Raw genomic sequence first — 12980 nt, 5'->3', positions numbered from 1 at the left:
AACTGCTTCTATTAATAGTTCTTATAAGATTTTAAATATTTATTTATTTATTTATTTATTTATTGCCACCAGGGCTATTGCTGGGGATGGGTGCCTGCATCACAAATCCATTGTTCCTGGTGGTTGTCTCTCTCTCTTTTTTGATAGAGGAGAGAGAAATTGAAATGGAAAAGGGAGATAGAGAAAAACAGTCACCTGTAGACTTGCTTCACCACCTGTGAAGCAACCCCCCTGCAGGTTGGGAGCCAGTGGCTCAAACTGGGATCCTTCCACTGGTCTATGTGCTTCCCGCCATTTTCACTTAACCCGCTGCTACTGCATTACCACCAGGTTTCTGAATTTTTGAAAGCATTATGTAAGCTTTGCTTATAAACTTGCTAGTGAAAGAAATACAAAATTCTAGTGGAATAAGTTATAGAATTTTATTGAGCACATGAAGCTAACTTTAAATAGAAAGATGTCTAATTTTCATGGAAGTAGATATTAATGTAGTGCTTGTTAATGACACACTGATTAATCTATATTTGATGCAACTGTAGTCTTAATAAAATTTTAAATTAATATTAACAAGATGATCCCTTAACTTATATGAAAGAATAAGTTGAAAAAATGTCCAGGCAATAAAGAAAAAGGCATATTTGCTCACATAGAAAATAAGTCCAACTATGTAAGGCTAAGTAACCAAAACAGTGTGAAATAGATATGAAGATAGACAAGTAAACCAAAGAAACAGAATGGCAAGCCTAGAAACAATTCACATACAAGAGTTTATACTTATTAGAGGTAGCATAACAAACCAGAGGGGGAGATATAAAATTGAAAGTGCTTGACCTATCTACGTAGGTTAATATAAATTAGATCCCCACCTCTATAAATTACATTCCAGATTGATTAAGGATGTAAGTATGAAAGGCACACTTAGAAGCTTTTAGCAGAAGTCATGAAAGTATGTCTTATTGTTAAAGGAGGAGTTGCTAAATAATATAAATAAGCACAAGTATTAAGGAAATGATTGATAAGCTTGATCAAATTAGAATGTATATGTTTAAAAATAATATACAGCAAAAAAAAAATAAACTGAGAAACCAAAGACTAGGAAGATAATTATAATCCTACAAAAAGATTAATATCCTGAATATATAAAGTACTATAAGAAATCAGTAAACTGACAAACATAATAGAAAAGAGGCAAAGGATGTGAGTTGTCAAATTTCAAGGGGCAAAGCTCAATGTCTAAAAGGTAAAGGATGTAAGCCTTATTAATTACCAGGGAAATGCAAAATAAAAATGAAATATCACTTCATACTCATGATAGCAACCAATTAACCAATTAACTTGGTCTGATAGCACCAAGTCCCAGTAAAGGTGTAAAGTAAAGGTGTAAACTGATAGAACTACTTGGGAAAGCAATTTGAAAATTTTGATTAGCACTGAATTTCAGCTTATCCTGTGACTCAATACTTCCTACTCTACAAAAACTGTTAGGCAGCTCTGCAAGATGATGCATAAGCAAAGAAGTTTCTTTCAGAGATGGTTGCAATAAAGCAGAAAAAAACAACAACTAAAGAAACAAAAATGAAACAAACAACAAAAAACCAACCTTCTTAATAGGAGAATGGGCAAACTATTATTTGTATAAAGCAATACTACAACGCAACAATTGACAATGGATAAATTTACACATGGGTAAAAATGCTAGTATTTGTACCATTTTTAAACAGAACAATAATAAAAAGCAAACATATATAGTATTTGCAAAATATGCTTTTCAAACACTGAAGGGATATTGAGAGGAGGGTATGGGACCTTAGCTCTGTTAACATTTTATTTCTTTGAAGAGAAAGGAAAAAAAGAAAAAGGAGGAGGGGAAGGAGAATTTAATAAAAAAATGATATGATAAACTGTTAGTATATTTAGTCAGAGTGGTTGTTACACAGGTCTTTTTACAGGTTATTTTCCACTCTTGTTTTCACATAATAATTAATATAATAAATAATAATTATTTAATTACCACACCTCACAAACAAAACAAAATTCTGTGTACTTCATGTATCCATGTCATTAAATCCATTTTAAGAATTATTAAAACTTTCCCTGCCCCTGAGGACCTCATTTACTTACTCAAATGAGAGGGCATTTTACAGAGGTCATTTGGTATAACTCAGTCATTTGCTTTATTTACTTTTCACTTTTCAAAGAATTTAATGATCACCTTTTATTTTTTTCAAATTCTTTCACTTAGACACTTTAATTTGCTATGCCACTCTATCAATTTTTATTCTTTCTTTTTTTTAAACCTCTGACATATGGCAGGGGGGTTGAACTAGGGACTTTGGAGCCTCAGGTATGAGAGTCTCTTTGAATAACCATTATGCTATCTACCCCCACTTAAATTTTCTTTAGTTTCCATCACAAGATGTATTTTCAATGGATAGAACAGGATTCCATATCATATTTTCTTACTTGTAGGCTTCATTGTTGAATAAATGCCACAAGATAAAAAGATATGTACCCCAAACAGCAGTGGAAGACAGACAGCATCTTTACAATTTCAGCAGTTTTCTCTACCACACACAAAGTAAGCATACCTTTAAGATAAGTTAATTCAGCAGTACTGCTGATGCTCAGTAAGTCAGCTCCTTGATTCTGACAGGAAACATAAGCTTCTTTCCAGGAAAGAGCCGCCTGGGTGTTAAATTGGTAGCAACTTCCAATCTGCTCATTTTCTTCCCAGTTATCTTTACAGCCAATTTCTAGTTTGTAAAAAGATACCATTAGGGATCACAAACCAAAGGCATACGGTTTCCTATTCTTAAGGATATTTTAAATACTGAAACTTCATTTGCATCTTTTTAGGATATGGTAACACAGAGTGTGCCATTGCTAGGATATATATGTATATATGTTGTTATGTTTTTTTTTTAAAATGAGAGAGATACAGAGAAATATGCAGAGAAAGAAGACCAAAACTTTTCTCAGCTCTGGCTTATTGTGGTGCTGGGGATTGAATCGAACCTGGAACCTCAGAGCCTCAGGCATGTAAGTCTTTTTCACAACCATTATGCTGTCTCCCCAGCCCACTAGACTATACTTTGAATTTTTGGTTACATGAAGAAACTGAAGCCATAGGATCCAAAAATAACTTGTGCTGGTTAAAGTTTCTAATTTCTTTCTCTCTGCCAGTCCCCTGTATAACCCTTATTAATTATAATGCTATCTTTTGGCCCCTGTCTGTTTTCTGCCTAAAGGTCTTTTAGGGTTTTATTAATTATTATTATTATTTTTGTCCACAGAGTTTTCACTGGGGCTCAGTGCTGGCACTATGAATCCACTGCTCCTAGGGTCATTTTTATTGGATAGGTCTACTTCGCAGCTTGTGAAGCATCGCCCCCTGCAGGTGGGAAGCTTGAACCCAGATCTTTGCATGGGTCCTTGAGCTTAGTACTATGTGCACTTAACCAGTTGCACCATGGCCTGGCCCCCCTTTTAGGAGGTGTTTTCTTTTTTTTAACTGTCATTGCTAGTCCTCTGAGCTGATGGCAAACAAGTTTGCTTGAAAATAGTGGCAGTCTGCAGAGGACTTTACCCATGACCTACAATGAAACTATTATTTCTCTTTCTGTGTATGCACAAACATGATAACATGATATTTAGATGACCAAGATTTCTAATGCAATTGACTACCTTACTTGGGAAGCTAAGTCCAAGTTTTACTTAATATTTTGTATATATGTATAGGAACATAAACATGCTTATATACAATTTTTCTAGTAGACACCTAGAGAGCATATATAACTTCTCATTGTGTGAGAAATATAGGTCTTAAACAACTGGTTCAAATATATACTCAGAACTTCCTAGGTTTCCTCTAGAAAAGATAAAAGCAAAAACTAATAAACGTCATATTAGTTGTGTCCCAAGCTCCAAGGAGGAATTTCAAAGGTCTGCACATAGTCACTATCCCCGGTGGGGACTGGGGGCTCCAACCTGTGTCCCTACACATTGTAACATGTACGCTCAACCAGGTGCACCACCACCCAGCCCTGCTCATACTATTCTTTAATCACTTTTGATTGGTTTAAATAACAACAGAGGAGGCTGATGAAAACAAAATAGATGGATTTGCAAGTATACAACTTGCAAATCAAAAAAACAAAAAGCCCATGCTTGTAAATCTAGAATTTTTTAAGTGAGATAGCACCATGTTTGCTATGAAATATAATTTCCATGGTTTAATTGTTCTGATGTTTGAGAAACTCATAAAATTCACTTGCTTCTTCAATAAAAAGTAACTATTGGAAGTATTTAAATCCTTCTATGACTGAAGGAGTATAAGATTACAAAGGCACATGCCAGTTAATGTAGCAAATTAGGTGGAATAAATACACTAGGGAATGAGGATCAGCCTAATTCTGATAGGATACAACAAATGACAACACTTAAACAACTGGGAGAAAGTCTAAGGTCATCAGACAAAGAGAGGACTACAAAATTTGGGTTAGGGCAAGAGACTGGCTCACTTAATAATAACCTTTTTGGTCAATATCACACCACCCCATCCTCTAGGGCCCTAGTCAGGGAATCCTTGGACTTCCACACAAACATAATGGGCCTAGACCTCTAATGGATCCCACTCTCCACCACCACTTTGATCAGGAACGTATCATAAGCCATCTTGTGGGCTTTGCCCTCACCATAAAGCAGCTATAGTAGGGACTGCCCCAGTCTCTGAGGGGTCATCCTGCCCTTCCAGTGGAGGAAGACTGGTCCTGAAATGAGTACAGCTTGCAATGTTCCAGCTGTGGCTATAAATTGTGAGCTCAGACCAACAGGGACTCAGAAGTTTATACAGGAGCCTATGCTAAATATAAATATATATGGGTCCTGGGTCAGGTGGATGGGATAAACAGTTAATTATATTCATAGATATTTAAAAAAAAAGGGAGCTACTTTTAGCCCTAACCTGACTTTCCAGCCCCTTTCTCTACTCTGATACCATCTTCTCAGACAATATTTTAATCCAACTCCATGTTAGCTAGCAAACTTAAGCAAAAACTACGATCGTTGTGGGCCTCTAGGAACATGCCTAAAATGGAATTCTGAGCTTCCTTCCACCCTAACATCCCTATTCTATCTGCTCTGTCCCTTCTTTTCGGTTCCTGTTCATTAATCATTTTGCCCCACTTTATATATGGCCTTTAAGCCATCAAGTTGCTATCATGATTCTATCCTGACTTCCCTGGGCAGATGACTTCACTAATGTGTCCTAGAACCTCAACTCTCCAGAGCCCTATCCTACTAGAGAAAGATAGAAACCTACCAACGCCCATGCCTAGTAGAGAAGCAATTACAGAAACCAGAACTGTCACCTTCTGAACTCCCAAAAGAATTCTGATCCATACTATCAGTGGGAGAGAAATGATAGGCAGAAGATGATCTCCAAGTCCATCAGGACCCAGACAGAGAAGAGGAAAAAAGGAGGGTCTGCAGGTGTCTATCTTTATCTCCCCCTCTCTGTCTTCCCTCCTCTCTCCATTTCTCTCTGTCCTATACAACAACAATGACATCAGTAACAACAATAATAACTACAACAACAATGAAAAACAATAAGGGCAACAAAAGGGAAAATAAATAAATAAATATAAAAAATAATAATAAAAAAGGAGGGACATTTGGATGTAGTAATAGGTGTATGTGAGAAGATGGGATCATGCAAAAAAAGAAATAAAAAAAAAAAAGTCAAATAATACAAATATAGACACCTAGTTGTAGAAATAATAGTTAACCCATATCTGCAGTCTTAGGAGAACTGATATATCTTACAAAGGAGAGACTGGGGATTCAGAACTCTGATGGTGGGAAGGGTGTGGAGTTGTACAAGTAGTATCTTGTAATTTTTTAAATCAACATTAATCACTTAAAAAAAAGGGAGGGGGCAACGCAGCAGCAACAACTGTGTTTCTCTCCTTTCTTTTCCTGGGTCAACTAGGAATAACAAAGAAGATCACCTGGGATTGCAACAAGACAGGACTAGAACAAATTCAGGAACCCACAAATTACCAAGATGCAAACACGTGTAACTTGTTGACAGAAAGGAGCATAAGGAGAGACTGAGCAGCTGGTAACATCCCAACAGTCCAGCAGTTTACCAATTGGGGCACCACCACCAGTCTGTTTTACCAAAAAACAGACTGCTGATGGGAGGAGAGGACTCCCCTAAGACTCACCAAATACAACTGAGTCTCCATTTCTATTATTCTCAGAGGCTGGAGCAGCAGGGGGGAGGCCCTGTGCTGACATCTGGGAACAGAGAACTGACCAGGAAACTCAGGAGAAAATCTGCACCTTGGTGGCCTAGCAGTGGAGCTGTATAGTGGGAGCCTATCCACATTGTTCTCCTGATGAGAACATGGTGAATAATTGCCTCAGAACCTACAGACTATGATATGAGCAGGATTTGTTTAGAAATGTACAGGGCCCAGCACTGATGCCCAGCTTGGCAGAGAAGCTGAATTGAGCCTGGAGCTTTGGATCCTTGGAGTGTGAGAGTATCTTTGCATAACAACTGTGCTATCTCTCCTGTACCCTGCTTTGTCTCTTGGTCAGGAGTGAGTGATTAAACTAAGAAGCCCACTTACAGTTTCAAAGCCCTCAGGCTACCATAGCATACAGGGAAGAAAAAGAACAAAAGAGGCTTTTAAAACCACTGTGCTCTAACTCATGGATTGAAATAATATTGAAACAACTGTTAATTTCCACAACTGTGAACTTTTTAAGTACCTTATTTAGACAAAAGTCAATCCAGGCAAGAGTGATCAGTAATTTCAAAAGTACTGAGATAGGGACCTCAGAACATACTATATAGGATGGTTAAAACAACAAGAAGAAATATTGGAGAAATGAACCAGGACAAGAATCCAGCTAAGAAAGGGAAACTAAAAGCAGGATCTGACCAAATTGTAAGTATGGCACCAAAGTAAAAACCCTGTGGTGAGGGTAAGACATGCAGCTTCCTGGGCCAGTGGGGGTGGGAGTGGGTGGGAGGGATGGGTCACAGTCTTTTGGTCGTGGGAATGGTGTTTATGTACACTCCTAGTAAAATGTAGTCATATAAATCACTAGTTAATTAATATGAGAGGGGGAAAATTAATTGTATGTCTCGAAGTTTTTTAAAACACAGACTGAGTCTTTTTAATATATTGGCTGTGTATTTGATATGCGGACTCTCTCAAAAGCCTAGACCAAGTAGATCAGAAGCAACCAATAGCACAGCTATATACAAGATACTGGGTACTGTACAGCAAACCCTAACAAAAGGACTTTTCAAAGTTAACCCAATTACCAAATAATGTGATGATAACATTAACTATAGTGAAAACAACAGAGACTTATGGGATGACTTCAAGAGAAATAATATACGCATTATTGGCTTACCAGAGGAAGAAAGAGAGTGAGGGAAAGAAAGCATTCTGCAGGACACAATAGCTGAGAAGTTCTCTAGTCTAGACAACACCAAAGGCATAAAGGTTCAAGAAGCCCAGAGGGTCCCAAACAGAATTAACCCAGACTTAAAGACACTAAGACATATCACATTTAGAATGAAAAGGAATAAGGATAAAGAAAGGATCCTGAAGGCTGCAAGAGAAAAACAAAGAGTCACCTACAGAGGAAAACCCCTAAGATTATCAGCAGACTTCTCCACACAAATACTACAGGCCAGAAGAGAATCCCAAGATATCTATTGAGTGCTCAAAGAGAAAGGCTTTCAACCAAGACTACTGTATCCTGCTAGACTGTCCTTCAGACTAGATGGAGGCATAAAAACCTTCTCAGACAAGCAACAGTTGAAAGAATCAACTATCACCAATCCTTCCCTGAAAGAAGTTCTGAAAGGTCTCCTATAACAGTCAGACCACCATAAATATGCCATCTATCAGAACACTCTAAAAATCTACAAGAATGGCATTAAAATATCTCCTATCTTTGATATCAATAAATGTCAATGGTATGAATTCACCTATTAAAAGGCACAGAGTAGGGAGATGGATCAGAAAACACAACCCATCAATGTGTCTACAGGAAACCCACCTGAATCAACAAGACATACACAGACTCAAAGTGAAAGGTTAGAAAACTATCTTACAAGCTAATGGCCCACAAAAAGGGGCAGGAACAGCTGTTCTCAGATCTGACACAATAGACTTTAAAATACTTAAAATTAAAAAAAGATAGGGATGGATACTACTTAAGGCTCAGAGGATCAGCCAATTAAGAGGACTTAACAGTTACTAACATCTGTGCACCCATTGAGAAGCCATCTAAATACATTAAACATCTACTGAGAGAGCTACAGCAATATATTAACAGCAACACAGTAATAGCAGGGGACTTCAACACCCCATTCTCTCAACTTGACACATCATCCAGGCAGAAAATCAATAAAGACATGAGGAAGCTAAATGAGCAGATACATAAAGTAGAGCTATTGGACATTTTCAGAGACATTCACCCCAAGAAATGGGAATACACATTTCACTCAAGTCCACATGGGTCATTCTCAAGGGTAGAGCATATATTAGGCCACAAAGACAGCACCAGCAAATTCAAGAGCATTGAAATCATCCCAAGCATCTTCTCAGACCACAGTGGAATTAAAGTAACACTTAACAATCAACAAAAGATTAGTAATAGTCCCAAAATGTGGAGGCTCAGCAGTACACTATTTAACAACTATTCGGTCAAAAGAAAATAAAGGAAGAAATCAAAATGTCTCAAGAGGTCAATGGAAATGAAGACACAAGCTATCAAAATATTTGGGACAGAGCTACAGAGCTAAGGCAATTCTGAGAGGGAAGTTCATAGCCATACAAAAACACATTAGGAAACAAGAAAAAGCACAAATAAACAACCTGATTACACACCTTAAAGACCTCAAAGAAGAACAAAGGAATTCTAAAGTAACCAGAAAAACAGAAATAACTAAAGTGAGGGCAGAAGTAAATAACATTGAAAATAAGAAAACCATATAAAAGGTCAATGAAAGTAAATGTTGGTTCTTTGAAACAGTGAACAAAATCGACAAACCTTTAGCCAGACTCACAAAACAAAAAAAGGGTGAAGACCCAAATGAACTGTATTGTAAATGAAAGAGGATATATTACAACAGATACCACACAAATTCAATATATCATGTAAGGCTTCTATGAACAACTCTATGCCTCTGAGCTAGGGAACTTGAAAGAAATGGACAATTTCCTAGATACCTATGAACTATCAAAATTAAATAAAGAGGAACTCGATAATATGAACAATTCCATAACAGCTAATGAAATTCAAACAGTTATCAAAAACCTTCCCAAGAATAAAAGTCCTGGCCCAGATGGTTTTACAAATGATTTCTACAAAACCTACAAGGAAGAGTTAATACCTCTACTTCTAAAAGTCTTCCAGAAGATTGAAGACACTGGAATACTCCCTTCAAGCTTCTATGAAGCCAACATCACTCTGATACCAAAAGAGATAAGGACACAACCAAAAAAGAAAACTACAGACCAATAACTCTGATGAACACAGATGCTAAAATATTGAACAAAATTCTAGCCAACCGGATACAGCAGTATATTAAAAAGATTGTTTATTATGACCAAGTGGGGTTTATCCCAGGGATGCAAAGTTGGTTTAATATATGCAAATCAATCAACATGGTCCACCACATCAATAAAAGCAAGACCAAAACCACATGGTTATATCAATAGATGCAGAGAAAGCCTTTGACAAAATCCAACAACACTTAGTGATCAAAATGCTACAAAAAATGGGAATAGATGGAAAATTCCTTTAGACAGTGGAGTCTATATACAGCAAACCTACAGGCAAGATCATACTCAATGGTGAAAAATTGGAAGCATTTTCCCTCAGATCAGGTACTACGCAGCACTGCCCATTATCACCATTACTATTCAACATAGTGTTAGAAGTTCTAGCCATAGCAATCAGGCAGGAGCAAGGAATTAAAGGGATACAGAGTGGAAGAGAAGAAGTCAAACACTCCCAATTTGCAGATGGCATCACAGTACACATAGAAAAACCCAAAGAATCCAGCAAGAAGCTTTTGGAAATCATCAGGCAATACAGTAAGGTGTCAGGCTACAAAATTAACATACAAATGTCAGTGGCATTCCTCTATGCAAACACTAAGGTAGAAGAACATGAAATCCAGAAATCAGTTCCTTTTACTATAACAACAAAAACATTAAAATATCTAGGAATAAACCTAACTAAAGAAGTGAAAGACTTGTATACTGAAAATTATAAGTCACTACTCAAGGAAATTTAAAAAGACACAAAGAAGTGGAAAGATATTCCATGTACATGGGTTGGAAGAATTAACATCATCAAAATGAATATACTACATAGAGCCATATACAGATTTAATGCTATCCCCTTCAAGATCCCAGCCACATTTTTTAGAATAGAACAAATGCTACACATGTTTATCTGGAATCAGAAAAGACCTAGAATTGACAAAACAATCTTGAGAAAATGTGGGACTATGTGAAAGCTTGGTAGAGCTTAGGGAAAACTGCCCCCATCCTTGGCTGGAGGTCTGGAAAAGACACCCCCTTGTTAGCCTCTCTCACAGAGATAAACAAAGGGGAAAAAAGTCTTCTAGACTCAGTTTCCCCTTATTAGACTCTCAAGCCCACAGAGATCTCACAGTTTCTCCCTGCTAGCAGCAGGCCACATGGCTTCCTGCTTTAAGGTTCATTCAAAGTTCACATAGTCACCCAGAGTTCACACGACCACCTCATTTTTGATCACAAAGGAGAACATACTCCATCAAACACCTCCTCGACACCAGACAGTGCCCCAAAATACTATTTCCTTATGGCCTTTGATTTACATCAAGCTTTGTTTATCTTCTCTCTATCTCACCCTGCTGGTTTAACCCCTATGCTTCTCTCAAATGCCTTTAGATAATTAGCCTGTTTGCATCATGGAGAATAATTGTCTTGACCTTTATGTATCGTATCAATTCTTGTCATACCAGCCCCCTACCATAGGGGCAAGCTGACCTTTAAGAAACCTATAATTTCTGACGTATTTGAAAAATGTTCTTTGCTTAAACCCAAGCCCACCTTCCAATAAATGAGTGTTTGAATGCTCCCTGGTGTCTCTTGTCTATATCGCTGAGCCCTCGAGCTAGCGAGGGAGAACTGGTAGCTTACCTTCCTGGTTGAGAGTCACCCCACATGAGTACCAGCAAGAAGAAAGAACAGAATTGGAGGCATCACACTCCCAGATATCAGATTGTATTATAGAGCCATTGTTATCAAAACTGCTTGGTACTCGAACATGAATAGACACACTGACCAGTGGAATAGAATCGAGAGCCCAGAAGTAAGTCCTCACAGGTACGGACATCTAATCTCTGACAAAGGTGCCCAGACTATTAAATGGGGAAAGCAGAGTCTCTTCAACAAATGGTGTTAGCAGGGAGTCAGGTGTAGCTCAACAGGTTACGTGCAGGTGGTGCAAAGCCCAAGGACTGGCATAAAGATCCTGGTTTGAAGCCCCCGGCTCTCACCTGCAGGGGAGCCGCTTCACAGGTGGTGAAGCAGATCTGCAGGTGTCTATCTTTCTCACCCCTTCTCTATACAGATAGACACCTCCTCTCTCCATTTCTCCCCTCTCTATTTCTCTCTGTCCTATCCAACAACAATGACAGCAATAACAACAACAAGGGCAACAAATGGGAAAATAAATAAATGTAAAAAAATGGTGTTGGCAATAGACCCCTTTGTGGGCCCCCATCATAGGACCTTGCCCTCAACTGGGATCAACAATGGTAGAGAATGTTCCATCATCCAAAGGGAAGATGGACAACATACTCTATGCTACACCTGAGGAAGATGGGTCCTGATATTGGGGCAGCTTGGAATGTTCCTACTTATAACCACAGAATGTGAGCTCAGATCTACAGGGATGCTGAGGTCACATAGGCTCCTAATCCCATCAAATCTATGGGGTTTACAGTCAACAATATTTATACACCTTTCCATATTTGGGAGCTACTCTCTTCCCTGATCCAGTTTTTGGTCCTTCTGCCAGCTATGACATCATCTCCCCAGACAATAATTAGGATCCACCTGCATATCAGATTTCAGGCTCAGGCAAAAAAACAAAACAAAAAAAACTAGTAAATCCACAGGTCCTTTGGAATATAACTAAAATATGCCCACTAGCTATCTATAAAATGGAGGACCCCCCAACTCTTCATCTTCACTATTCCAGCCCCTAGGTCCATGACTGGTCAACAATTTGTTTGGCTTTGTTAACTCTCTTTTCAGCCACCAGGTTCCAGATGCTAGCATGATGCCAATCAGATTTCCCTGGACAGACAACCCAACCAATATGTCCTGGAGCTCTGCTTCCCCATAGCCCCACCCTACTAGGGAAAGAGAGAGGCATTCTGGGAGTATGGATTGACCAGTAAATGACCATGTTAAGTGGGGAAGCAATTACAGAAGCCAGACCTTCACCCTTCTGCATCTCACAATGACCTTGGGTCCATACTCCCAGAGGAATAAAGAATAGGGAAGCTATCAGGGGAGGGGATGGGAATTATGTGGGGTTGTACCCCTCTTTTCCTATGGTTTTGTCAATGTTTCCTTTTTATAAATAAAATATTTAAAAAATGGTGTTGGAATAAATACATCGAAACATGTAGAAGAATGAAACTGAACCACTTTAGTCCACCAAACACAAAAGTAAATTCCAAGTGTATCAAGGACTTGGATGTTGGACCAGAAACTATCAGATACTTAGAGGAAAATATTGGCAGAACACTTTTCCACATAAATTTTAAAGAGATCTTCAATGAAATGAATCCAATTACAAAGAAGAGTAAGGCAAGTATAAACATATGATACTACATCAAATTAAAACACTTCTGCACAGCAAAAGAAACCAATACCCAA

General features: G+C 38.1%; 1 protein-coding gene across 2 annotated transcripts in view; it reads right to left on the bottom strand.

The window, feature by feature from the left end:
- The window catches only part of LOC103126472 (lymphocyte antigen 75), a 196812-nt gene that overhangs the window by 167402 nt on the left and 16430 nt on the right, over positions 1–12980 (bottom strand). For both annotated transcript variants that reach the window (XM_060177870.1, XM_016194421.2), the window contains exon 4: positions 2589–2753. In XM_060177870.1, coding sequence (XP_060033853.1) covers positions 2589–2753 — 165 coding nt within the window. The remainder of the gene's footprint in view (positions 1–2588; positions 2754–12980) is intronic.

The sequence above is a fragment of the Erinaceus europaeus genome, chromosome 18, assembly GCF_950295315.1.
Source record: "Erinaceus europaeus chromosome 18, mEriEur2.1, whole genome shotgun sequence".
Lineage (NCBI taxonomy): Eukaryota > Metazoa > Chordata > Mammalia > Eulipotyphla > Erinaceidae > Erinaceus > Erinaceus europaeus.
The sequence above is the reverse complement of the archived record's forward strand: the minus strand, read 5'-3'. Positions and strand labels throughout refer to the sequence as shown.